Here is a 26,027-nt window from a genome sequence, read left to right as displayed (position 1 = left end):
CCGACTACGTCGTGCTCCGGTCCCAAACAAGGAATACAAAGAGAGTGATAATCCCTATGCGGTATCTGTTTCCCACAAGAAATACAATTATTCACTTTTTCTGACATCCGAAAATAACTGAGGCAAGAAAAAACAAAAATATCCCCCAACGGGGTACTTAGCCCAACTTGGTATCGGTCTGAAACTCCGAATACGAAAAATTTCAGAACGCCGAACGGCACTTGCAACGCTGCTTCTGCATCGGACCATGCGGCAAAAAAGACTGAGGATATGACGTCGGTCATGCGCTTTTATACCCTGACGCTCTGATGTCAGATCTGAGCGCCATGACCGACGTCAGCCTAATACTTTGGTATTCGGGCCGACCGAGGACAGCGGACTACCCATATGTAAGGACTGCAGCAATGTGAGATGAAGAACATCCTGAAACTCAAATGTCTGCCATTATTTTCTAACTTTAATCTTTAATGATTTGCTACTAATTTGCCAGAAAACAATTTTATGAAAAACAGACCAAAAAAGTTATGCAAAAATATAAAATTGCCACACAATACAGATGGGAACCTGTCAAAGTAGGGACACCTTTTTAAAATTAGTAGTTAACTTGAGCAGCTGACAAAATAAGAACATCTACTTGCATTTCTGAAATAAAAGTAATCTATAACTCTGATCATTACAGTTATTTATAATTGTAAACCCTCCACATTTTCTTCCAAAACTGCCATTTTGCAGAGGGATTATTAGGGGGAGAGCAACATTTTGAGCCAAAATTGGGGACAGTTGAGAGGTTTGGATATTCCTAATTCTATAAAGCAATTTATTTGCACACACCTCTCAACCTCTTCATGCAGGAAATCTGGACAACGGCAAACATATTGGGGGAACGTACAAACAGTACTAAAAATTGCTCTTGTATAAACTTAAGACAGTTGACAGAATAACAGGTCTTGCTTTAGCATGCATTTTTCTGAAGGTTATGACGTCTGAAACTTAATGTCTGTCATTACTTAGTGACTTCATTCCTAAATAATTTGGCAGAAAACCATAACTTTTATGAGGAACAAACCAAAAATATGAAGCAAAAATCTATTCATTCTGCAAAATTCTGGACAGCTGAGAGGTAGAGTTCAGCTGGGGCTGTCTGAGTTTGCTGCCTTTCCCCCCTCACAAAATCATGGTCGAATGGAGCGTCCTCCATGCAGCCATTCCAATGTCCCATTCCTTGGTTATTTCGCCCCATTTGCCATAAAGACTGTAATGTGCATACTTGCTTTACTTCTGCGATGATATGGATTTCATTTGAAAGTTTTATTTTATATTTTACAGCATAAACCCTAATATACTTCTGCTAAACATAGCAATGCCGTCTCACAATGAAAATAAACTTAGCATTAAAACTTCTCTTCTTTTGAAATTTACATTCATTGAAACAGCATTGAAACCCACATTCAAAGAAAATACATTTTGCCAGTGTCAGATAAAGATTTGGGCTGTTTTCAAATCATAGGCCCCTTGAACACGAAACATACACATGCTCTGATACAACTTCCTGACTGTATTAAATTATATTCCTTGTACAATACTGTACAGTTAGAGCATTTTAAATTTATTGTTTTGAACATTTTTCCAGTAAACAATGAAACAAAATGCATGCACCAATAATGACAAAACTGCCCAGTTCAGAACATTTCCATCATAAAAGTCTATTCAAACTTCTACAGTCCACCAGTATCAGTAAATATGCACGATCTCTGAAAAAGTAAGCCATCTAAATAATTCCATATTAAAGAAATATGTTAACTAATGAAGAGGTCACTGCTACAACTTTATATGTCATTGTTTCATCTACAAATAAAGTGTATGTTGCCTTTGAGGAATAAATTGCCTATGTTGCATTAAAAATAAGCTAGTAATTCTGCAACAGGGAATGGATGGCAAACTGATAACAGGTTCATAGTTACTAGGTATCTTCGCCAAAGAGGACTGCAGCATCCACCCCCTTTACAGAGTATAGTATCAGCAATGCATCTACCTACTGTGGGAACAGAACCTACAGCCTTCTGCATCAAAAGCAAGTACACTGCCTGCTGTGTTAACAATGTAAGCAGACTCAGCATAAGCAGCACTAAACTTTTGTTCCCCTGCAACACTCAGCTCCTTGTAAAATCTACTAGACACTCAGCTGTATCTCTGAACTTTGCAGCACAAGAAATCTGGAAAAAGCCAAAATTTATTTGGGGGGGGGGAGGGGGGGGTGACAAAAGCCCAAAAACCAGGGACACATTTTAAACACTGCTTGTATAACGTTGGAAAGTTGCTAGAATAAAATGCTGTACCACCACCATACATTTCACTGCCAAGTACTGAACCCAGGACCCTGTGCAAAACAATCAGAGCAACATACCACTATGCCAGATCATCTATTTTATGAAAGAAAGGAAGAATGAAACTTAAATGGCTAATATTTAGTGAATTCAGTTCTTACCATAGCTGTCAACATCTCAGCACAAAACACCTGAACAAAGCCAATAATGGGGGAATACAGTCCATAAAATAAGGATAAATATCCACTGTGGACACCAGAGCAAACCCACACAAACACAGGGATGACATGCAGACTCCACACAGAAGGTATGCCAGCCAAGAATCAAACCAACCTGTAGCTGTCAGACAACAATGCTACCACTGCACTACTGGCTGTGTTAAGTAACAAAAATACAGAAACCACAGATTTTATGAGGAACAGAACAGAACAAATAGGAGGCAATAATCAGCAAATGTTTTACAAATGGTGGTTTGTAGGGAATTCAGGCCCTTGTCACTTGGGCCCAAGGTACAGGGTTCAAGCCTTATTCTCTACCCACCACCATGTAGCAACTGCGGCATTTTACACAGACACAGACACACACTGCAGAGCCTGTCTCTGTCCTCCATAAACACCCTACCCGTCTCTGTCCTCCATAACGGCCCGTACACACACACACCCTACCTGCAGATCCTGTCTCTGTCCTCCAACGGCCCGTAGCAATCCTGTACTCTGCAGCAGCCCAGCTAAGTCCTCCGCAGCGATCCTGCAGCCTGATCACATGTCTCTGTCCTTCGTAACGGCCTGTGCATGCTGCTGGGTCTCCCGCAAGATGCGAGTAGGCTGGAGCCTCCTGCTGTTGGGTCCCCGCGAGACGCGAGTAGGCTGGAGCCTCCAGCCTGCAGGCGATGCAGTCCGGTGATCTTCAGGTCTGTGCGTTCGTCACCGCATAGACCTGTGGGCTGGAAGGGCAGAGTTTCCTGCCTTCCCTATCCAGACTGACTAACAGAGCAGTCTGGAGTTAAGGAATGAATCACGCATGCGTGAGTGGAGTTCTGGTCTGCCTAACACAGCAGACAGGAACTAAGCATGCATGCGCAGAGTCCGGGACTACTCGTGAAATTTTTTTAATTTTAATTTTTTATGTTCTACAGTGGGGGGAATTTATTTTATTCATTTTAGAGGTGGGGGGCTGCAGTCCTATAGCACCAGCCACCCCTGACTACAAGGCAGTCTCTAACTCAGCCCTGATGGAAATGTTGCATATTCGCAAAACTAACTGCTTGAGTGTTACCGCTACACAGATCTAAACTCGATTTCTGACATGAATAGATCATGCTGGAGACAAAGATGTGAGTCCCAGAGATTGCCCCTCTTCTGGGAAAGGCTTCCTATTCCTAAGTCCTTTCCCTAACCATCTTCAATCACAATCTGGACCAATAGATGGAAAATTGCAAATTCAATCCTTGGGTGGTACCCATGCTCCTTACGGATAAAGGTAGTCTGTAAAAACTTGTCAAAACCCCACTTGCTGAGCCTGGTTATCCTTCTCCTAGGGACAGGAAATTGGGTAAAATCTTGGTAAATCGAGCTAGGCTTATAATGACTCGAGTCATTAGCCTAGTAATCTCCTATGAACCTACCTATCAAATGTGACGTCTGATACAAAAGCACCAACTGCTGCCAGAATCTAGTACTTTGCTGCTTACTGGATTTCTCCCGATAATTCCCATCTCGATACAATCCCCCATTTTTAATAAGACATTCAATTTCCAAGCCCATACCCCCAGAATGAACAATTCCAAACACCGATTTTCCAGCAAATATTCTTTAAGGTAAAGTTACAAAGCTTGAGTAAAGCCTACACCATACAACAGGGTACCCTCTTGCCCATCTCTGAGATAACCAAATCATAGAAATTTAATGCATTGTCAGAACACTGGGGTGAAGTCATGCTAAACATCAAAAGTAGTTTGCAGGAATTTTAACAACTTTCCATGAACACTCAATGACAAATACTATAATGGAATTGATATTTATAAGCCTCTAATTACCAAAGCTCCTTCCCAGAAAGAATAGTTGTGTAAAATCTTACCATAACCATAGATGGCCTTCTCTTCTATATGTTGCAGTATTCATAACATGAGGGAGTCTGCCACCATCTAACTTGTACGTCTGGCCAGTATACAAAAGTCTAACGTTACTGTAGGGTACATGCAATGTCGCACATAGAACATGTCCTACATCTGTCATAAAATTACATTGGGTATAAAGGGGATGCCAGCATGTACCAATCCTCGAACTGAATGTCACAAGCAGAGCACCAGCCTGAACCAAGGTGAGGAAACACCACCAGCATACAAGTATCAGGGGAAGGTGGGGGATACTGCAACATATAAAAGAGGACATCTATGGTTATGGTAAGATTTTACACAACTATTCCATGTCCTTCTATTCATATGCTGCAGTATTCATAATATGACGGAGAATACCAAAGCTCAATGCAGAAGATCAATTGGGTGGAGGGGCCGAAGCACTCTCTACAAACCCCTGCAGAATAGCCCTTGCAAAACCATCTCAGTACCAATTCCATCTAACAGTGTTTTGTGAAGATATGTGCAGAAGACTAGGAAGCTGCTTCTAAAATAGAGCAGGTGTCTAGATCCTTGAAAAAGGCACCAGAGGATGAGACAGCTTTGGTAGAATGTGCCCTAACAGGCAAAGCAAGAGTCTTCCCATGGGACATGCAACAAAACAAAATAGTTTTGGAAATTCAAGTGGAAACAATCTGCTTGGAAACAGATCTGCCCAGGGCCCTTGCGTAATACACAAAAAGGGGGTCAGATTTCCTAATTTTTTTGGTTTTATCCAGATAAAATCTGAGTTGCCTATACACATCTAAGGTGTGTAAGATCCTCTAACTCGAGGACTGTGGAGAAGGGAAGATTAATGCACTGACTGAGTGACAACTCATCACCTTGGGCATAAAGGAGAGGTTAGTATGTGAGGAGACACTATCCTTGTGGAAAACAGTGAAGGGGGGGGGGGAGACATCAGTGCTTGAAGTTCAGAAACACTTCTAGCAGAGGTAATGGCTACAAGAACTGTTTAGCAGGTGTAGTGCTGCAGAGAACTCCTCCTCAATGGCTTAAAAAGAGCCAAGGTAAGTTTTTCTAGGACAAACTTAAGATCCCAAAGAGGAGGAACTGGTTTTCTTGGTGGTCTAACACAAAGGATGCCTTTCAGGAAAAGTTTAACTTCTAGCCTGGATGCCAAGGGGGAGTCATAGGCAGACATGCTGAGATGGTGGAAAGATAAGCTTTAATAGGTTCATAGGTTGGTACTAGGCTATCGGCTACAGGGCCTATACAAGCCTAGCCATAAAAATTCCCTGGCTATTTCTTCCCACAATATTTACTTCCCTGTCTAGCAGGGCGACTGACGTGATCCCCGGGGTGAATTTCCTATCTCCCATCCAATCGTCAAGGTTCCTTTTCAAGAGGGCCAAAGAGGTGCTCTGCTTGACATGTATGGGCAGTCTATTCCAGAGTCTGGGGAGTCACTGGATCAGGAACCTATCCCTCCAGCATGTATTGTGATGACCAAGGTTTAGATCCCTGGAGCATGTGGCTCTGAGGGATTGGGATTTCTTTAAGTGTAGCATGTCCAACAGCTCTGGGTTTGACATGGCCTTGTAAGTTAAGCAGAAACTGCCTCTGAGTAGATGATATGCAACAGAGTATAGCTGGAGTTTTTAGACGGTCAGCATAAGGCATCTACTTTAGGACTGTGATTCTTTAGTGAGGTATTTCTGTGGCCTTTCCAGTTGTTGCAGATGTCTTGAGTGGTACATACCAAAAGGGGCGTTGTATTCTATAATGGGTCTAATGAGGAATGAGTACGGTGGGACAATGACCTTTTTTCTGAATGAAAAGCCCTTAGTGATTAGGTGTGCCACATAGGATTTCCTGACTGTTGTGGCGATGTGGTTATCGAAGGTGAGACCACTGTCCACCTGTGTTCCTAAGTCTCATCACACTTTCGGTGTTTAATGTACTGTCACCTATGTGGTAATTCACAGGTACATGTTTTTTTTCCCAAAGGGGATAACTATACATCTCTTGGCATTGAGCTTGAGCCCATGGCTCTGGCACCAAGCATCTGTTTCTGTAAGGTCATTTTGTAGAATATCCACATCATCTGGGGAATTCAATAATGGCTCCCAGTTTGCAATCATCTGCGAACTTTGTTAGCCGGAGTCCCTTAGTGTTGGCTTGTACTTCAGAGAAGTAGATACCAAACAAAAGCAGTCCCAGGACTGAACCCTGAGGTACTCCACTTGTCTGGAGCTGGAGTCGGCTACTTTTACAGTGTGGGTTCTGTCAGTAAGCCAGTTGACAACCCTTTGAGTGACGTAGGGATTAATGCCCAGCTTAGTAAGTTTATCTATGATTCCAGAGTGGGGGATGGTGTCGTAGGCCTTGGCGAGGTCCAGATAGGCTGTGTGGACCGTCTTACCCTCGTCCACAGCTCTGGAAACGGATTCAAAGAAGTCAATCAGGTTCAGGAGACAAGATCGGCCCTTCATGAATCCAAACTGGGTGGGGTCCAGTGTTTGAAGGTTGTCAATGTCTTTGTTTATAATTTCATGATAATACGTTCCATGGCCTTGCAGATCAGTCAGACTGATGGGGCGGTAGTTCCCGGGATCCAAGGTGGATCCCCCTTTGTGGGGTGGGATAACTGTAGCTGTGCGCCACTCAGTGGGCACAAAGTCTGAGGTGAGGCTATGATTAAACATGGCACTTAGGTGAGGTGCCAGTTCATTTTGTAGTTCATGTAGTACACAGCCCGAGATGTCTAGTCCCATGGATTCTGTATTCTTAGCTTTGAAGAGTACGTTTGTTTACCTGTGTGCCCACTTCCGGAATTTGGCAAGCTATTGGTATTGAGATGGGCCCTTTAGGGGGTGAGAGGGGGGGGTGACGTTGGCACTGAATCGATCTGCCAGGATACTGGCAATATCCTTGGGATCAGTATATTTAATGCCATTCTGTTGTAGCTCAGAGCAGATCTGAGCATTGCCATTTAGATTCTTGACATAGCTATAGAATGCCTTGTTGTTGTCTTTGGAATCTTTGGCAATTTTATTTTCGTAACTAGCTTTGGAGGATTTTATGAGGGACCTCAGCTTCTTACTGAGGCTGGTAAGGGAGTTTTTTGCATCTTGGGATTTTCCACTTTTCTGCAACAGTTTCTTCCTTTTGTTATATAGTTTTTTTTATGGCAGGGGACCATCATATATTGGCTTCCTTTTCTTGGAGGACAGTGTCATGGCTCTATTTGGGATGGCACGATTCAAGCACGAGTGGATGTGCTCATATAGGTGTCAGTGTAGGATTCAGGCATGCGTGGCTCCAGTGATTGCCTTCTGCAGGACAAAAGGAATTCAGGTATTCCCTTATCCGGATGATCTGCTGCTACAGGGATAAGTCTAGGATGGGTGTCCAAGGACCATCCTTCCTGGGGACCAGGAACATCCTGGATTAGAACCCCCTTCTCTACTTGAGAGGGTGGCACCTCCTGAATGGTGCCCTGAGCGAGAAGGCTGGAAATGACTCGGGTAAGAGTTCCAGCTGTTCCTTTGGGGGTTGTGGAATACCCGTGAAAGGAGGTGGAGCTTTCCACACCATAAAGTATCCTCAAAGGAGCGTGGAAAGGACCAAAGAATCCTGGGTGATCTGTGTCCAAGCAGAGAGAGAAAGAGAAAGAGGAGTCTGGCTGTAATGGGGCAGGTAATCACAGACTACCTGGCTTCACCTGAAAGGGCTGATTCTGTGCAGCAGTAGAGGATGTGGAAGATTTGGAAGAAAACAGCTTCCTAGCATCTCTTTCACTCTAAAGAGTGGGGTCTGGAAGGCTTCCTAACAAAAACAGTCTCAGAAGGGTACTTCCTCTAACCTCTTGTAACTGGGGACACAAAAATGTGATTAAAGTCTTGTAGCTCTTTGCCTTTTTCCTGTAATGACTTGAGTTCTGCAGCAGAGGTACCAAATTATGCCTTGTTGTTCGGGGCATTCATGATTTTTTGCCTTAATGTCATCAGGCAATGTCTGATGTCCGAGCCAGGAGTATCTCCTGAGAACCACCTCAGATGCAGCCGCTCTGGCTGATGCCTCCACAACATCACAGCTGCACTTAATGGAATGATGTGCAACATTAGCAGAGGAGCTCAGGATGGAGGATAACTTAGCCTTAGTAGGAGTCTCTGGACGCTCTGAAAGTAACTTACAAGCTTCTGAGAGAACAGCCAAAGAGTATTTAACTATATGGGCCTGGTAATTTTTGGCCCTGAATGCCAGAGTTGCCGAAGTATAAACTTTTCTTCCCCAGTTGCTCCATAACTTTACTCTCCTTGTCTGAAGGGAGAAGGGAAGTCTGTAGATGGCAGTATCTTGGAGGCCTTGTCAGCAGACACTGAAATTGCTGCAGGGTCTGCAGAGGGAAATTTAAAAAGGAATCTTGGAATCCTCTGGCACCTTATATAACCTGTCTGGCCTTTTAGGGGCAGGAGGTTGAGAGTCAGGGCACTTAGAAAATGCAGAGAATGCATCTAAGAAGGCTGGAGGAACAAAGAGTATGGCAGAAGGGGAAGGGGAGTCCATCTGCACAAGGTCATTATACCTTTTCTGGATGTCTGACACCCAAGAACAAACCCATTTGAAGAGCTCCCTCATTTTATTAAAGGTTTCTCTAAAAGAATATCCCCTCCAGGGAAATCTGTCCCATTTAATTACTCTTCCGGGGACGCACATGCCAAGGAAGATGAAATTTGAGCAGAATATGCCAAAGACTCATCCCCCAAAGAATCCTTTTTATCTGATGAAAGCTCCACAGGAATTCTCTTTTGTGGCATATAGGGAGCAAGGGCGGGAGAGATCTGAAGATAGTCTCAGGCCATAAAGACATTGAAAAACCCTTGGGAAAAAAGCTTGCTAATCAGCAGGCTATTCCGGGGGGGGGGGGGGGGGCAGGGGGAGCATGCTTAGTTTTCAATGTTTTTTTTTGAGGAACATCCATAGGGTGGGAAGGACAAGGGGCTCAATGTCAGCCTACACTAAATAACAGGAGGAAAATCATCTCGGACAATGATCTGCAGAATGCCACGTGGGTATGAGCCTAAGTTTCCCCCTTATGTCCGGAGTAGTCACCTGCATATCAGAGGACATGCTAGCAGGATCCTTCATAGCCTCCACACTGGTACCCATGGAAGGAGTTCCTACAGACTCCGAAACGGTCTCTAGGGGAACATCAGCCTTGGAAGAGACATCTGGAATTGGGGGAGCAGCGGTTAAGTCAGGCCTAGATTTCTTGGCCTTCTTAGCTACCTGCTCACACGAACGGCCCGCCATACCTTTCATATGACGTGGTAGGTGCTTAAGGCGCTGGTTCTCTAGGTACAAATTAAGAGAAGCTAAATGGCGATGAAGGGCCTTGGGGAAAAAGGTCTTGCAAACAGAGCAAGAAGTACGGTCGTGATCAGGGCCTAAACAATAGAGACAAAGGTCGTGGAAGTCTTTATGTGGAATTTGCCTTCCACACTGACTCTTGCCCTTCCTAGCTGACATGTAACCTCAAGAAACACAGTAGCAAATAAAGCAATAAAAAGAAAACCCCAACAGGGCCCTTATCTGACTGGAATCCAGAACTTCTCTGATGAGCAACAACTAGAGAAGACTATCTGACTGGCAGCAGCAAATTTCTGAGGACTGGAATGTGCTGACATCTGCTTTACACCCGATGACCAGTGCAAGACGAGTTTTATATGCATACCCTACAGTAGCGTTAGACTTTTGTATACTGGCCAGACGCACGAGTCAGCCAGCATTGGACTCCCTCATGTTATGAATACTGCAACATATGAATAGAAAAACATCCTTCTTCATACAACTGTAGTCTCAATTACATGAATAAAAAAATAAGGGTCAAGGGTAGCCATTTCAGATAAGCGATGAATCGATTTGCCCTAGTACCTCAATGGCTAAGTATTACTGGTGGACAAGAACTATCCTCAAAAAGGACAATGCCAGCAGCTGCAAGTACTTAGGAAAAGAATGACTGTATAGCTATCAAGCCATACAACCTTAAAGTTATTTCACTGGCTCAAATCCATAAGATGCATTCAAGTCTGGGAAGCTCAGTGAAAACAGAGATCACACAAAATTAGAAAAAAAAAACATTAAAACCAATCAAGATCCTGCTGGAAAAAGTTAAGCATAGACAAATTAATAAAGACGTACAGTTGCCAGTCTCTTGTCCATTTCAGGGCCTGCCTTTTCTACTGCCGTCTTCTGGATGAAGCAACAGGCCAACTCACAATTGTCTTGTGCTATCTGGCCAGCAGCGGTTTCCATCAATTCTCGCTGTTGTGGGGATGCAGTCTGCAACAAATATTCATAAACATTAAACTAACACAACTGTTTTGGTTTGGGGCAGCATAAACAGTTTGCGAAGTAATTAAATTCAAGTTATCTTAAATGGCACAGCAGAGAAAATACACATCAGATCAGCAGCAAACTTAAAACAGCAATCATAACATCTTGACAATTCAGCTAAGAGGATTAAAGCTATGAAAGGGTAAAGGGCTTCATCCTGTATGTGAGGTTTGATTCTCTCAGCTTCCTTTTCCAAAAACTGCAGGTATTAAGATTAAACTTTATTATTCTTATCACACCAATTGTTAGACTGGTTGCTGCAGGCATCTTCAAAGCAAAACTTAGAATCTCTAGCAAGGTTGAGGTACTCCACTCATTCCCATCATGCACTGGTGATCTGAGTCTCTCCAGATTGAGTCTGGTTGCTAAAAATAGCTGAAGGAAATAATCTAGTAGTCATAAAGCTAATTCCTAAACTAAAGAAGCTATATGAACTTCGTTATATAACCATATACACTTAACTGCAGGTTTGCACCAAGTAAGAGCAAATTGTCAACCTTCAGACTATTCTCTAGGTTAATATAAAAATGACAATTTGGTAGGAGGAAGTTGGGTGGTTACATTACTGTGCAGACAAGGATCAACAAGCTTTATCATCATGGTAAGCACAACTTTTCTACCTTGGTTGATCCAGTCTGTACACTGCAATTAGTAGACAGTCCCCAGCAGACCATCTTGAGTGGCAACACGATAGAATACAATGCAGAACGGTGGCTCCCAAAATATGCTTTTGATCTTGACATCGCATCCAACTTAGTTCTTTGTAAAAGTATGCAGCAGGGTTTATGTAGCTGTAGTACACATTTTTCACCCACTTATAAAATTCCTGAAGTAGGCCAATGATGTAGCTCTCGATCCTGTGGAATGAGCTAAAGATTTAAAACGTAGAGAACTATAGCTATATATGGTTGGACTGCGACCTGGACAGTATGATCTTTGTCACCTTCTCTGCTAGTTTGGTGAGAAACTGTTTTCCTCAAATGTGTTTAGTGCAATCTAAGCAAAATCGGACTTGTACACAGACAAGCAATGCAAGCTGTACTCCCCCCTTATTAGAGTACTGAAAGAATACAGGAAGACTTATAGATTGGTTAAAATTAGAATCTGATGCTAACAGTGGCATGAAGGCATAGTTAGTTCTAAGCAGCAGTCTTTCATTGTGGAAAATACAGAGTATCTTAAAGACAAAGAATTCAGAGAATATTCTGTCTGAAGAGCTGTGTCTCAAAGGAAGGCAGAAATCAACTTTTCTAGGAGGAAACAGATCCCCAAACAGGGCCAGACCTTTGCTTGGGGGTGTCCAACAAAACCCCTTTCATGAAGGCTTGACAAAAGAACCCTGGATGGTATGTCAAGATAGCTACAATATGGACTTTAACTGTTAAAAAACTAAAGCCCTTATTCAAGACCAGACAAGGAGAGAAAAAAAGTTATGTACTCACCATAACGTTCCATTTGAGTTACTGCTTTTCGTTTATCTGAAATTGTTTTCATTTGGTCTTCAACCTGTGGGACAGCAGCCGCTGGTTCGAAGGAGGTAGAAACCAGAGCCTGTAGCACTAAGGTGAGACGCCAATGGAGCGTTGGGTCCTTGATCGGAGGGCCTAAGTAGAAAGGTACCTCTCAAAGAGGCCTCGCAAAGCTTGGAAGCAGCAAAGGAAGACAAATTCTCTCATGTGAAAATAAGAGATCACTGTCAACTGTAACTTTACCGTAGAAAAACTAGTGCCAAGATTAAAAATATCCACCAAATACTCCAAAATACCAGGAAATGTGGCAGTAAAGGGATCCATATCATGCTGACAAGCCCATATGAAAAAAGCTTCCACTTACTGAAGTAAACCATCCTGGTGGAAGACCTGTGAGCTGCTACCAAAATCTTAACAGGAGAAGTCAACCTGGGAGTCCTATTACTCAAACTGGAGCAGCCAAGCCATGAGTTTCAAGTTGACTAAGTCTGGGTGCAGTATCCCTGAGGGATGCGTGATCAGATCCGGGACCGGATCTTGTGTCCAAGGAGGACACTGCATGAGACCATAGAGAGGGAAACCAAACTTGGCAAGGCCAGAAAGTGGCAATGAGGATCACTAAGCTTCCTAGCTGTCGAGCTTTCTGAATGAATTTGGGAATTAGAGGTAGAGGGGGGAAAAGCATACAGTAGACCGGAGGGCCAAGCATGAACTGGAGCGTCTCTTGGGTCAGAGCGAAATACTCACTGCACTTAGTGTTGGAAGGCTACGCGAAGAGATTGCAGCAAGGCTGACCCCATTTTAGAAAGATCTGTTCCGCTACTGAGGAATTCAGAGACCACTCTTTAGGCATGTCTACCAGTATGTTGGAACTCCCAGCAATGTGCACTGCCACCAGAAAACAGCCAGAGATCGCCCACTGCCACTGTCTCATGGCTTCGTGACAAAGAGCGTAAGATCCAGAAGAAGATTCAGGGATTGAAGCAGTGAATTCTTGCAAGCTCAAGATAACCGAACAAGATGAGATAATGGCAGGTCTAGCAATGACCACTGAACAGCTAAAGTCCACTGGAGGACCCTCATATGAAGGCGAGCTGTTGGAACAAGAGTGATCATGGCTGCCATGGACCCCAACGCCTGAAGAACTGAACCCGCAGTGGGATACTGGGTTTGAACAATGTAAGATGCATGATGTCGGAAAGATAGCAGTCTGTCCCGAGGTAGAAATACCTTGTTCTGAATAGAATCTAAGTGAGCCCCAATGAAGTCTAGAACTTGTACTGGTTCCAAAAGCGACTTGAGATTTATGGTTATGCCGAGATGGTGAGAAGTCTTGAGAAGATCATCCCTGGCTTGACACAGCAGATGCCTGGAGGGAGCAGAAAGGAGACAATCGTCCAGGTAGGGAAAGCCCTGGAACCCCTGCAGCCACAGGTGAGCCATCACTTTGGTGAACACCGTGGAGGCAGTGATGAGCCCAAAGGGGAATGCTCTGAACTGGTAATGACTGGCTCCCAGCCAGAATAGGAGAAATCTCCGTGTGTGCCTATTCATCTTGATGTGATAGCTCGCATCTGGGAAGTCCACCGAGCACATCCAGTCATTTTTCTACAGAAAGGGCAGAATGGATTGGAGGGTAACCATCCAAAATTTTGTCTTGGCAACTTACAGGTTTAGGGTAGAATGATCCAGAATGGGTCTTAAGTCCCCCGTTTTCTTTGGCACTAAAAAGAACCTGAATACATGCCTGATCCTGATTGGTCTGGAGGGACGGGCTGAATGACTCGTTTTTCAAGCGGTCTGGAAATTTCTACTGCTGCCTGTTCCCGTTGCGCGGGTGGGACGTCTGGGAGATGTTTGGGAGGGGCTGGGGAGGGGTGAAGGAAGGGGATTGAGTGTCCTCTGGATGTTATCTGCAAAACAAATGATCAGTGATTGAGATCCAGGCTGTTGGGTGCAGAGAAAGAAGTCCCCCTCCACAGACGATCAGTTGGGCAACCCTTCAGGGCTACTGCGAGGGTCTGTCCAGGAAAATATCCTGAGACCCTTGGTTTCTCTGGCTCCTTCTGACACGAGGGCGGAGTCTTTCGTATCCCACTCTCCCTCTGGGGGAAGGTGAGTCCTGAGCATCGTGGGAAGAACCCTGAGACTTTCAGAACCACATCTTTGCCCTGTGCTGAATCCTGGAAAAGGATCATTACGGGTTTGAGAAGTCAATTCAATGGCAGACCAGGTCTTCTCGCCTTTCTGGATTTGGAATAATGTGTCTCAGACAGTCTTACCAAAAAGAGTAGACCTGTCATAGGGAGCATTTGTAAAAGATGCCTTAAAGGGCTCCGATAGCAATGCCTGTTCCGGCAGCCCTAAAGGCACCTTCAGTGGCATGTGACAGGAGCCTCATGGAAATAAGGGTGGCCATATGGAAGAACACCTTCTCCTCTGCCGACATGGACCCTGGGCAGACTCAGCGACCTCTCTGACCAGGTCCCACTGCAGTCTGATGATGTGTGCCATGTAATTCAGCGCACACAAAGTAAACGTCACTGAGGACCAAGTCTGCTTCCTAAAATAGTCCATGGCCTGCGACTCTCGGCCCAGTGGACGGACAGTGGAGCTCTCCCGAGCAAGCTCTTTCTTGGTGGCCACTGCAATCACCATGGCATCTACTGAGGATTCCTTTGACTAATGTTGCCTATCCAAATGGGCACCAAGTATATTGTTTGGGCACTTGGAGATAGGCTCAACTGTATCCAGTTCCGTCTATGCCCTGGATGAAATTAAGTCTAACAAGGGGATCCACGGGAGGGGACATCTAGGAGGTAGAGGGTCCTGTGACAAATGCCTACAGGAACACAGACTCATCTGGACTGGGTTTTGGACAGACCACCCCCCCAAGCATGGTGCGGCATCTCCATGATGTCTCTGAAGGAGACACCATCAGGGGGTGATCGGGGGGGGGGGTTACCCTCTCCCCTTCCTCCAAGTCAGTGTCCTCAGTGAGGGGCTCCAGCGGCGAGTCCAAGTGCCTCCTTTTGCAAGTGTGTTTCTGAGGGAGCTCCTCAGGGGAAGTTTCTGGGGAGGACTCAAACCTCAGGAAGCTTCGTGGGGAGGACAACTTGGAGCGTAGTCACAACAAGCCGTCTCTGAGGGGGCAGGATGGCAAAATCCAGGCCAGAAAGCGAGGGAGCCAGGACGGACTCGGAGGAAGACAGCATCAAGGGTCTCAACAGAGCCAAGAAAACCCTCTCCACTACATCAAAAGCAGAGGGCGAACGAATCTCCCCAGGAATGGTCAATAGAACTAGATCCGCTGCTCTGTGTGCCGAAAGGAGAGTTGGATCTGAGCGTCCAAAAGCTCAGACTCCAAGTGGAAGGGCTGACTCAGAAAATCTCAAAGCCGACGCCATCCCCTTAGATCCGGTGCAGACACTTAGGCTCTGACATTCGGATGGCTCTGAAATGGTTGGAGCAGAGTCACTCAGGGCAATGGTCAGCATCGGGACAACTAGTGCTGACCCCTCAATGCTGGGAAACCTCAGACCCAATCTCTTAAGCTGAAGGACGGATCAGAGAAGGAGCAATGGGAAGGAAAGTAGACTGCATGATCCCCAGCCCTAGAGGGGGATGGAGCAGGTAAGACTCCCATCTGGATCTGGGTCCGGATATACCTCAGCATCATCTTGTCCACCTTGGCTTCAGAAAGACTGCGGGTGGATCGAATGGAAGAAGCCACAGACCCGGGTCTGGAGTGGTGCAGAGGGGAGACAGAAAGGGGTGAATGGTCCAGGGAAATCTCTGGCTAAAGAGAAAAATGCAGAGACCAAAGTCATGGCGAGCCTCTGGACGGATCTGGGGGGGGGGGGTTTAGAGTGAGTAGCAGCCTCCCAGGGAAGGAGGCCCTTAAGAATTAACTTGTTCCCCTGTCAATCAAAGCGTAGGGACTGAAACCCGTGCATATCGAACTGGAGGCCGCAAGGTGTTCTTTCCCTAAGCACTCAACACAAAGAGGATGGCCATCAGAGGGGGGTGGCTTGTGGCCACGCTCAGCACACTTCCTGAAGCATGGCTTAGGGGGTTCTGCCATGGCTAAAGTAAATCAGACACACACTAGAGAGAAAGAAAGGGAGAAAGGCAAGAAGAGAAAGAGAGAAGACTTTTTTTTGCAGAAACCGACGCACTAACGCACAGGGATAGGGTAGGAAAAGTAAGCTAGGCAAAGATAGAGAGTTGTAGAAAGAAAAAGAAAAGGAATACTCGCATAGAAATCATTCTAATGCTGAGAAAACTTGGAGCTGCAATCCAAGCTGCTGTCTCTCATGAGCAGCAAACTAGATCTGAAAGGAGGAAGGAGACAGGGGTATTATGGGTAGGGGAAGAGCTTGAATCCGATGCTGGAAAATGCAGCAGAGTCAGATCCATATTGGATCTGTACTCCCACAGGTTGAAGACAAAATGAAAACAACTTTAGATCTGTTAGGATTGGAGCTGTGAAAGGGTCAAAGCCCTTGCTCTACAGCAGAAAAACCTGTACTACTTGCCTTGACAGTTTCCTGGTTGAAAGCTTTTGGGATGCTGTTAACAGTGGTGAAACCATGTGGTCAGTTTCATGAATTGGATGCCTGGATAAGAATTTTAGGATGGGTGAGAAGAATCTTGATCAAGGGTACAGAAGGTGTCTACTTTTTAGGCGAGGCCATAGAAGATGGAACCAAACTTGACTGGGCCAAAATGGTGTTAAGAAACCTTGGCTTTTGAATGTTGATGAAAGGTAGTGGAGGAAAGGCATACAGGTGTCCCCAGGTACAAAGGATGATAAGGGAAAAAAAAAACACTGACCATGAAGGGTCCACAGAGCAAATATTCCTCCAAATCCTCTAGGAAGGGGGGCAGGTGGGAGGGTACGTAGGAATGTAGGCGAGATGGACAACATACATTGATCGTTATGGTGAGTACATAACTAACTGATGTTATGTGGTCCTATATCGACGTACATTCCTTACTCACAGGACAGCGTCCCCAGCACCTCTATCCTGGGAGACTCATAGGAAGATACTCCTGAGAACAGTGGAACCAAAGGAAGCTCGGCTCCTAGAAGCCACGTCCAGCTTGTAATAAGTAATAATAAAAGTGTTGGGAGAGGCCCAAGTGGCCGCAGCACAAATATCATCCAAGGATAGCCTAGCATGGAAAGCTATTGATGTAGACATATCCCTGGTGGAATGAGCTTTGACGGGAAAGGGTAAAGTTCTGCCTGACGAGTAGATGAATGAAATACAATCTTTGATCCATTTAGAAACTGTGCACTTGGAAATAGGACAACCTGCCCTGTTTTCTGAAAAGGACACAAACAGTTGATCAGATTTCCTAAAATGCTTAGTCCTATGCAAATAAAATCTAAGTTGCCTGTGCACATCCAACTGATGAAACCTGAACTCTGCTTTATTGGAAAAGTTCGGAAAGAACACTGATAGCTCAACAGATTGATGGAGAATGACCGTGGAAGACACCTTCGGAAGGAAGGAAGGGTTAAGCCTCAGGGAAACTCTGTCCTTATGAAAGATCAAATACGGAGGTTTAATGGACAAAGCTTGAAGTTCTGATACCCTACTGGCCGATGTAATGGCTATCAGAAAAGCTGTCTTCCAAGATAAGAACTAAGTCACAAGTGGCAGCCGGTTAAAAGGGTGGTGACGTCATAGTTTGTAGCACAAGGTTCAGGTCCCATGGCATTACAGGTTCTGAAACGGGGACGAAGTAACTAAGTGCCTTTTAGAAAGGATTTACAGAGTTTGTGGCCCATAAGAGAGGGCTCGTAAGATGTGTGAAAATTGGAAATTGCAGCCAACTTTACTTAAATGGTAGCGGGCGTGGAGCCCTGATGGAACTACATGGCTAAAAAATCTAAGACCGACGGAATTAGGGCTGTGAAGGGGTCCAAACCTTGGGCCTGAGCCCAAATAGAGAATATCCTCCATTTGCTGGAATAAATCTTCCTGGTGGAAGACTTATGAGAAGAAGACCAGATGTGCACCACTTCAGGTGAAAAGGAATGCCGTCTGACTAGCGACGGAAGTGGAGCAGCCAGGCTCAACCTGAGAGTTTGCAGGGATGGATGAAGTTGTCCTGACACGTGAATCAGGAGGTCCGGCACTGGGTCCAGAGTCCATGGACTGTCCAATGCGTACCGTTGAAGAAAAGGGAACCACACTTGTTGAGGCCAGTGTGGAGCAATAAGGATCAACCTGCGTCCCAAGGATATGGCTTTCTGTATCACTCTTGGTAACAGAGGAAATGGAGGAAAAGCGTAGACCAGACCGGGGGGGGGGGGGGGCAGTCGTGAGCTAGAGCGTCCCTGGGTGACTCCCCCTGTGGGGGGATCAGAGTGAAGTACTTGCTGCATTTGGCATTGAGGGGGCTGGCGAAGAGATCGCAGCAAGGCTGACCCCACCTTTTGAAGATCTGAACTGCCACTCGGTTGTTCAGGGACCATTCGTGGGGCTTCAGAATAGCTCTGCTTAGCCTGTCCGCTATCACGTTAGACTTCCCCGGAATGTGCGTTGCCACCAGAAACCGTTGGGAAGACAATGCCCACTGCCACATTCACATGGCCTCTCTGCAGAGGGGATAAGATTTGGTTCCCCCGTGCTTGTTCAGGTACCATACTACGGACATGCTGTCCGAGTGAATTGCAATCGTTCCCCAGGCAGAGAGTCTTGGAGTGCTCGCAATACCAGAAACACCGCTCTCATCTCCAGAACACTGATGTGCAAGTGTACCTCATGATCTTGCCAGGTGCCTTGGACCGTTCTGACTAGATAATGCCCCCCCCCACCATGTGGGAGGCGTCCGTGGTCACCGTGGCCACTGGAGACATAGGAATCCAGCTCCTTCCTCTTTCCAGATTGGAGGAGCATAGCCACCAGAGGAGGTCCTGTTTGCATCGTTCCGTGAGAAGTATCAGGTGGGAAAGAGGAAGCTTCTGAAAGGACCACTGAACTGACAGGAGCCACTGAAGGATCTGCATGTGTAACCTGGCTAGAGGTACCAGCATGATGGTGGAGGCCATGGATCCCAAGAGCTGAAGAACTAACCAGGCCTGAACTTTTCTGAGGGGCAACAGTGCGTGGATCTGAGACTGCAACACTCTTATCCTGTCCTGTGGCAGAAAGGCGCGCATTTGAATAGAGTCTAGCTCTGCGCCTATAAAAACAACACGCTGTGAGGGCTGAAAGGCAGACTTTTCCCAGTTCAAAGTCATTCCTAGACGTTGGCAAAGTGAGATGGTCGTCTCCCTGGCTTGAACGAGCAGATGCCAGGTGGGGGCGGCGAGAAGCCAGTCGTCCAGACACAGAAACACCTGGAATCCTAGACGTCTCAGGTGAGCTGTCACCACTGCCAAACACTTGGTAAACAACCTGGGTGCTGTGGTGAGACCAAAGGGCAGGGCACGAAACTGGAAGGCAGTGGAAAAATGGAGTGAAGTGTGACCATACGGAACTTGGACTTCAGAACATACTGATTCAGTCGACGGAGATCCAGAATGGGTCTCAGGTCCCCTGTTCTTTTCGGCACCAAAAAGAGTCGTGAGTAAGTTCCTGATCCGACATGGTCTGAGGGGACTGGTTGGATGACTCCTTTTTCTTGCAGCTTTGCAACTTCTAGTGCTGCTTGACCCCGCTGACTGGGTGGGACGTCCGGGATCCTTCTGACTGGGGGGGGGGGGGGGGTGTTGACGCAAAGGGAATAGTGTGACCTCCGGTTAACTATTCGATGCACCCAACGATCCTGGGTGATGCTTTCCCAGGCTTCTGGATGCAACAAAATTCGGCCCCCAACTGGCTCCGGAATAGCACAGTCGGGCAACGCCTCAGGAACGCTGGAAGGAAGAAATGCAAAAGGAATCGCGGTCTCCCGAGTTGCGGGGGCCTCCTCTGCCTCTAGGACGGCGTCTTCTGGAATAATTCCCCCCTCCCTCTGCCTCTGGAGGGGGATTCACCTTGAGCTGCGGGAAAGGATCTCTGAGACTTTTTGAACCACATTTTCCCTCCTCTCTGAGCCTTGGGATAAGGCCTAGAAGGGAGAGAAAAATGGGCCCCAACAGCAGATAGGGTCTTTCCCTCCTGTTCGCATCTGGTGAGGGTGTCTTTCACTTTGGGTCCAAAGAGAAAGGACCCAAAGGGGGCATCCGTGAAGGAAGACAAAGGCCTCCGCGAAATGACACAGGCGCATCCAGGCTTGCCTTCTAAGAGCTACGCCTGAGCTAGCTGCAAAACTCGCCCCTTCGGCTGCATAAGATATGAGCCTCATAGACGAGTTGACAATGGAACCTAGGATAGACAACTGGGCGTTAACAGTCTGCGCTACCGCCTCGGGCATGTTACCCGTCAGAGTATCTCCTAGCTCCTTCAGGAGATCTCTTTGGAGCAGAGTGAAATGGCAAAGGTAATTCAATAACCGTAAGGTAAAGGACGCCGAAGACAGGGTACGCTTCCAATACCGGTCCATACTCCTGGACTCCTTGTTAGGAGGATGGACTGAAGAAGAAGCCTCTGCAACTTCCTGCTGAGTGGCTGCCACCACCACCAAGGCATCTACCGAAACCCCTTTGGTAAGGAGCTCTTTTCCCGGGGGAGCCGACAGAAACTTGTTTGGACGTCTTGGCACCGGTTCCACGGAATCAGGGTTCTCCCACACCCTTCGACAAATCAAGTCCAGGAGTTCGTCGAATGGAGACACCCAGGAGGCGGAGGGTTGAGCTCTGAAGGCCTTGAGGAATACCGACTCCTCCTCAGAGGGGATCTTGGAAGGCCAGTCGCCTCTCTGCCTCAAAATCTCCAGGATGTCGGAGAAAGAGACATCATCGGAGGACGACTTGGGGGACCCCTCTGACTCCTCGAGGTCGGTATCGGAAGTGAGGGACTCTTCCTGGGAGTTAATGTGCTTCCTCTTGCACAACCTTCTTACTAGGGGGCTCCTCAGGTACAGACTATGAGGGGCCCTCAGAAAGTAGGGGACCGCTCAAGGGGGTATCCCCAGAACTTCGGGCTCCACCATCCAAGGATAGAGGGGCGTCAGAGGCTCTAGCCGGGGTGCAAGGGGACAGAGTGACCGATCCAGGTGATGTAACTGATGATCTGGCCAGTGCGCTCCTCATGGTCTCGAAGGCAGGTCCTCCTGAATCCGAGGACCGACCCGTCTCCGAGACCATGACCGGAGGCTGGATTCCCCGAGCCGAAGAACCGAGAGGGAGGCTCGGAACCGACAGTAGTCCCGAGGTATCCCCCTCGGGTCTGACTGAGGAAACCAGAGTACCGAAACCAGAGGACGGAACCGACATGGTTGGAGCTGACGCCGGTTCCAATAGTCTCACATGGGGTGTTGGAGCAGACATGAGAACATCACTCGGCGCGGAGCACTCCGGCTCCGACGACACATGGGTGCTCGGAGGAGGAATCACAGGTACCAGAATGGGGACTGGCTCTGGAGCCGACTGGGTCGGAGCCGAGAAAAGTTTTGCTAGCACCGGCGACTGCAGGAGCCTCTAGACCACCCTATCCACATCCAAATCAGACAGCCTAGAGGATTTGGAGGAAATAGGAGAGCAATATCTCCTACCCGGAGACACATGCCTGACACTGGGTGACCGGCTCCGAATAGGCTCCAATAATATCGGAGCCGAGGTCATCTCCAGCACCACCGACACCTCCTGCGGCCCAGAGGACAATGGAGCCGAGGAGGTAGTATCCCCTATCAAAACCTTCTCCTGCGGCTCTGAAGACAATGGAGCCGAGGAGGCAGCAACCACTATTTTAACCTTCTTCGGGGGCTCCGAGGAAGCAGACTGAGCCGGAGATCTCTTCTTGGCCTTGGAAGGCTTAGATTTAGGACTGGAAGAAGAAGAATCTAAGGACTCCTCAAAAAAGGGCTTAATCAGGCCCTTCAAAATCAGTTTATTTTTTCTTTCCTGCCGTACCTTCGCGCTAAAAGCGTGGCAGAAACTGCTGGACTCCTGCAGGTGAATAGCCCCAAGACAATACACACACAGATGGCATGGCCATCCTTAATAGACATTTTGTAGCCACATTTAGTACACTTTTTAAACCCGGAGGGTTTATGCTCCTGCTCTTTAGACATGGTAAAAAATAACAGCACACTGTCAACAGACAACGACACAAGAGGAAGGCGGGAAAACAAACACCACTAACGGCCAAGGAACTCTAAATCAAACGTTTCTTGGAGCACCAGGGAACGACAAGAACAAATCCAACTACAGCTTTAACACCAGAAAAACAACATAGGAGAGGACTAGGTCCTCTAACTTAAACGGGCCTAGCCCGCCAAACAAAGGGATACCACAAACACCCAATCTCACTAACACTCACAATGAAACTTAGACAAGGAGAAAATTAGCTATTAAAATAGCTTTTGTAAAATAACAAACTGCAAAAAGACTTAGAAAAAGTATTTGAAAGGGTACTTAGCCACAACTAAGCGAGACAACGTCCTAACTCTACGAGCGGCAAACGAGATCTGGGGCTAGGGCGAGGTGCATCTTGGGATACCGGGTTAACCCAGCCAATTAGAGACTTTGTGCTAGAGAAATTTGGCAGAGTCATAGCCGATTCTCGGCTCCGAACCCGTGAGTAAGGAATGTAGGTGAGATAGGACCACATACGTACCTTTTGGAGTTGTGGCCAAAAAGTCCACCCTTGGTCTCATCAGACCATAACACATTTTCCCACATGCTTTGGGAGACTTGATGTATTGTTTTGCAAATTTTACCTGGGCCTTAATGTTTTTCTGTGTAAGAAAAGGCTTCCGTCTTGCAACCTTACCCCATAGCTCAGACATATGGAGAATATGGGAGATTGTTGTCACATGTAGTACAAAACCAGTACTTGCCAGAAATTCCTCCTGCTCCTTCAGTGTTATTGCAGGTCCTTGGCAGCCTCCTTGACCAGTTTTCGTCTCGTCTTTTCATCACCTTCGGAGGGAAGTCCAGTTCTTTGCAACGTCACTGTTGTCCCATATTTTCTCCACTTTTTGATGACTGTCTTCACTGTGTTCCATGGTATATCCAATGCCGTGGAATTTTTTTTGTACCAGTCTCCTGACTGATACATTCAAAAGTACAGTTTTGTACCTACCATAAATGTAGATGTCTGATAGGTATGCAAATGCAGTCCTGACATATGGGTTGTCCTGCCTCAGGCAGCCCTTCGGTCGGCCGGATTCCAAAGTCTGGGTCCGGCGTCGGCTGATGTCGCCCTTTCCCTGACGTCAGAGCGCCTGGGGTATAAAAACGTCAGCCGACGCCATCTTCAGTGTTTCTTGTTCCAGATGCCAGGTGCCCTCTAAGGAAGGCTAAATTCTGAAAAATAGAGAAAAAATTCCAGACAAGTACAACAGCATAAAAAACAAATATACCATAAAAGATTACCCCAGGTAGCTAAAATGAGGAGTAGAAACCCACAAGTATACCACAGAGGGGTAGGTGGGAGGGAAAACCTGACTGCAGTTGCATACCTATCAGACATCTACATTTATGGTAGGTACAAAACTGTACTATGTCCTTCAAGGATGCAACTGCAGTCCTGACATATGGGTTGAATACCATAGCCAACCTGGGGGTGGTAGGCACTAAGACAAAGATGGTGTAGCTAAAATGCCCTGCAGGACTGCAGAGGCAAACCCTGCTCTGGATCTGGAGTATAAAGGCAGGTTGTAATGTTTGGAAAATGTATGCAAGGAGCTCCATGTAGCAGCTTCTAAAATGTCCTTTGTTGCCACTCCTCTTAAAAAGGCTGTGGAGGTGGCTGTAGCTCTGGTGGAATGTGGCCTGATGTCAGCTGGCACAGTTTTTCCATGAAAAGAGTAGCAGAATCGAATGCAATTTCCAATCCATTTAGAAATTGTCTGTTTGGAAATTGCTTTTCCCCTGCAATCCAGCAGCGAAAGCTACAAAAAGCTGGTCAGCTTTTCTGAAAGACTTTGTTCTGTCCAAGTAGTAGCGCAACTGTCTGTGTATGTCCAAGGTGTGCAGAAGTCTCTCTCCTCTATTTTGAGGATTGGGAAAGAAGGTAGGCAGGTGAATAGCTTGATTCAGGGACACCCTGGATATCACCTTTGGCATAAATGACGGATTGGTTCTCAAAGAAACTTTGTCCTGGTGAAAAATGAGAAATGGTTGTATTGCCATAAGGGCCTGTAGCTCAGAGACTCTTCTTGCTGAGGTTACTGCCAGAAGGAAGGCTGTTTTCCAAGACAGAAATTGCAACTCTGAAGATGCTGCTGGTTCAAAGGGAGGAAGAGTTAATTTTTCCAGCATGAAGTTGAGGTCCCATGCAGGCAGTGGTGGTTTCCTTGGAGGGTTGATGTTCTTTATACCTCTTAGAAACTGTCTTAGCAATGGGTGAGAAAATACAGGCAGATCCGTGTTACATTTGGCAGATATTGCTGAAGCATGTATTTTTATGGAAGAATATGAAAGGCCATTGTGGAGCATTTCAGCCAAGTATTCCAGGATCTGTGGAATGCTCATCACTAATGGGTCTTGACCCTTTTTGCTGTTCCAGATAAGAAATCTCTTCCATTTTGCTGAGTATGTTTTTCTAGTGGAAGGTCTGCGCACCTCCAGGATATCATCTTTTACCTTTTTGGAAAGTGTATCCTGAGTAATAGTCATGGAATCTTCAAAGCTGTCAGCTTCAATGTTTTCAAGCTGGGGTGTAGTGTTCTGTAAGTGTGCTGCGTCAGAAGTGGCCATTGAGGAAGGAGCCACGGATTGGTGTGTGTCAAGCTCCGTAGCAGTGGGTACCAGTGTTGTCTTGGCCAGTCTGGAGCCATCAGTATGACTTTCGGTTGCTCTGTCTTGATTTTTAGTAACACCTTGGTCATCAAAGGAAGAGGTGGGAAGGCATATAGTGTTAGAGAGTTCCAACTGAAGGAGAGAGCGTCCATCTTCCAAGCTTGAGGATGGTATGTCCTTGTGCAAAACTTTTTCAGATGGTGATTGAAGTGGGAGGCAAAAAGATCTATATCCGGCCTTCCCCATGTTTGAGCTATTTGTAAGAAAATGTCTGGATGCAACATCCATTCGTGTGGATCCATGATGTTTCTGCTTAGGGTGTCCGCCAGAACATTGTCTTTCCCTGGTACAAACTGGGAATGTAGCTCTATTTTCAATTGTAGGGAAATATCCAAGAGATTCATTGCCAGTCTGCAAAGAGGGTAGGAATGGGTACCTCCTTGCTTGTTTATGTACCACATAACTGTGGTATTGTCTGTCTTTATTAGTAGATGGCCCTGATGCATGAACTTTTCGAAGGCCTTGATTGCATGCATCACTGCCAGCATTTCTTTCTGGTTGATATGCAGGTGCTTTTCTTTTTGTGTCCATTGTCCTTGAATGCATCTGCCCTCCATTTGCGCCCCCCATCCATGGTCTGAGGCGTCTGTTGTTATGGTTTGACTTGTATGAGGCTTGCTGAAAGGCATACCTTTGTTTATCTGGCTTGCTTGAGCCCACCACAGAAATTCCTTTTGAAGGCATGGAATGAGTGGGATCAATGTTTCCAGGCTGTGGCTGTGCCGAGACCATAGACTTTTTAGATACCATTGTAGTTTCCTCATATGCAGCCTTGCATGTGGAATCAGAAGAATGCAAGATGCCATGAAACCCAGGGCCTGCAGGATTTTCCTTGCAGTCATCTGGGTGTGTGTTGCCAATCTTCTGAAGTATTCTGGTAATTGTTTTTT

At 46.3% G+C, this 26,027-nt stretch overlaps 1 protein-coding gene across 1 annotated transcript in view; it reads right to left on the bottom strand.

Moving 5' to 3' along the window:
- The window catches only part of CNOT1 (CCR4-NOT transcription complex subunit 1), a 4,219,019-nt gene that overhangs the window by 1,113,197 nt on the left and 3,079,795 nt on the right, over window positions 1–26,027 (bottom strand). Inside the window, exon 32 of the mRNA XM_044079520.1 lies at window positions 10,606–10,746. Coding sequence (XP_043935455.1) covers window positions 10,606–10,746 — 141 coding nt within the window. The remainder of the gene's footprint in view (window positions 1–10,605; window positions 10,747–26,027) is intronic.

This window comes from Protopterus annectens, chromosome 8.part0 (genome assembly GCF_019279795.1).
Source record: "Protopterus annectens isolate FY-2018-M chromosome 8.part0, PAN1.0, whole genome shotgun sequence".
NCBI lineage: Eukaryota > Metazoa > Chordata > Ceratodontiformes > Protopteridae > Protopterus > Protopterus annectens.
Note: the sequence above shows the minus strand (reverse complement) of the source record. Positions and strands in the feature narration are given on the sequence as shown.